The sequence below is a fragment of the Pteropus alecto genome, unplaced genomic scaffold (assembly GCF_000325575.1).
Source record: "Pteropus alecto unplaced genomic scaffold, ASM32557v1 scaffold159, whole genome shotgun sequence".
Classification (NCBI taxonomy): domain Eukaryota; kingdom Metazoa; phylum Chordata; class Mammalia; order Chiroptera; family Pteropodidae; genus Pteropus; species Pteropus alecto.
The window spans coordinates 1,226,653-1,227,755 of NW_006443122.1; the positions used below are offsets into that span (position 1 = coordinate 1,226,653).

General features: G+C 44.0%; 1 protein-coding gene across 1 annotated transcript in view; it reads left to right on the plus strand.

Moving 5' to 3' along the window:
- Positions 1 to 24: 24 nt before the first annotated feature.
- FAM156B (family with sequence similarity 156 member B) overlaps positions 25 to 1,103 on the plus strand; it is a 2,433-nt gene continuing 1,354 nt past the window's right edge. Inside the window, 1 exon segment of the mRNA XM_015597906.2 lies at positions 25 to 1,103. This exon segment is cut by the window's right edge and continues 20 nt beyond it. Within this exon segment, the coding sequence (XP_015453392.1) occupies positions 726 to 1,103 (378 nt within the window). The 5' untranslated portion in view covers positions 25 to 725.

Here is a 1,103-nt window from a genome sequence, read left to right on the forward strand (position 1 = left end):
TGCTTGAGGTTTATCCATATTATTGATCATTCCAAAGAACCAATTTTGGTCTAATTGAGTTTCTCTATTTTGGGGGGGGGGTTAGAAATTTCATTGATTTCTGTACTTATTTTTAGTAAAGTAAAATTTTCTCTATACTTCCTCAGAATTTTGGTTTTCATACTCTTGAGCAACCGTTTGACTGTCTGAAAAGCCAGTGAGAATGAAGGTGGAAATTTAAAAGGGTGTGTCACCATGGTACAAATGCTTGGAATTTATTAAAGTTCTCCTTTTTGAACATACAGTAATGTTTACGAGAAGAACACATGTTCGTCACACATTGATTGTTCTTACAGTTAGGCTTGAAAATTGTTCGTAAAAAGTCAGTAGGCATTAAACATGGTTGACCGTGGCCCATGACATATGGATGCAATAATGGGCCTTATTCGTAAAAGCCTCATCGGGCACCATCAGTATTCAGAGCTCTAGAGATGTATTGTCTCATTTAACAGGCAGAACAGTCCTAGGACATAGGGCTCATTACTACCCCCATTTTACAGATAGGAAACAGGGACTGAAAAATCAAGTAAGATGAATAATCCTAGATTTTCCTTCTTCCTTTATCACCATTCTTTGCAATCTGGGTTCCTCTGGCTGCACACGTCCCTGGCTGCCGCCTGGAGCTTTGAGAACCTTCATCTTCACCTTGTGTCTGGACCCAAGGGCTGCCTTGGAGCTAGGTCTCCATGGATCCACTCCAGAAACATAGCTCAGCATTGATTTCTGAATCTTCCCCGATGATGTCTAAAGAGCCTTCCCGGGAAGTTGCAGTAGCCACTCATCCTTCCTTCTTACAACTGCTAATGCTGAGCCTCAGTGACCTGAACCCCAGCCCTGGCACCAGCTACCCAGCCCATCCAAAGGGACTGCGCCAACAGAGGCACAGAGATGGGAAAACCCTGCAAGAGAGGCAGTGGGAAAAGTCAGTGGCCCCTCAGAGGAAGAAAGCCTTTCTGGAACACATGAGAGGGAGACGCCTCGATCACGTGATACCTTATCAGGTTCAAAGGGAAACCAGAATCACTTCCTCGGGTGACGGAGATCAGAATAGATTCAGATCAGAT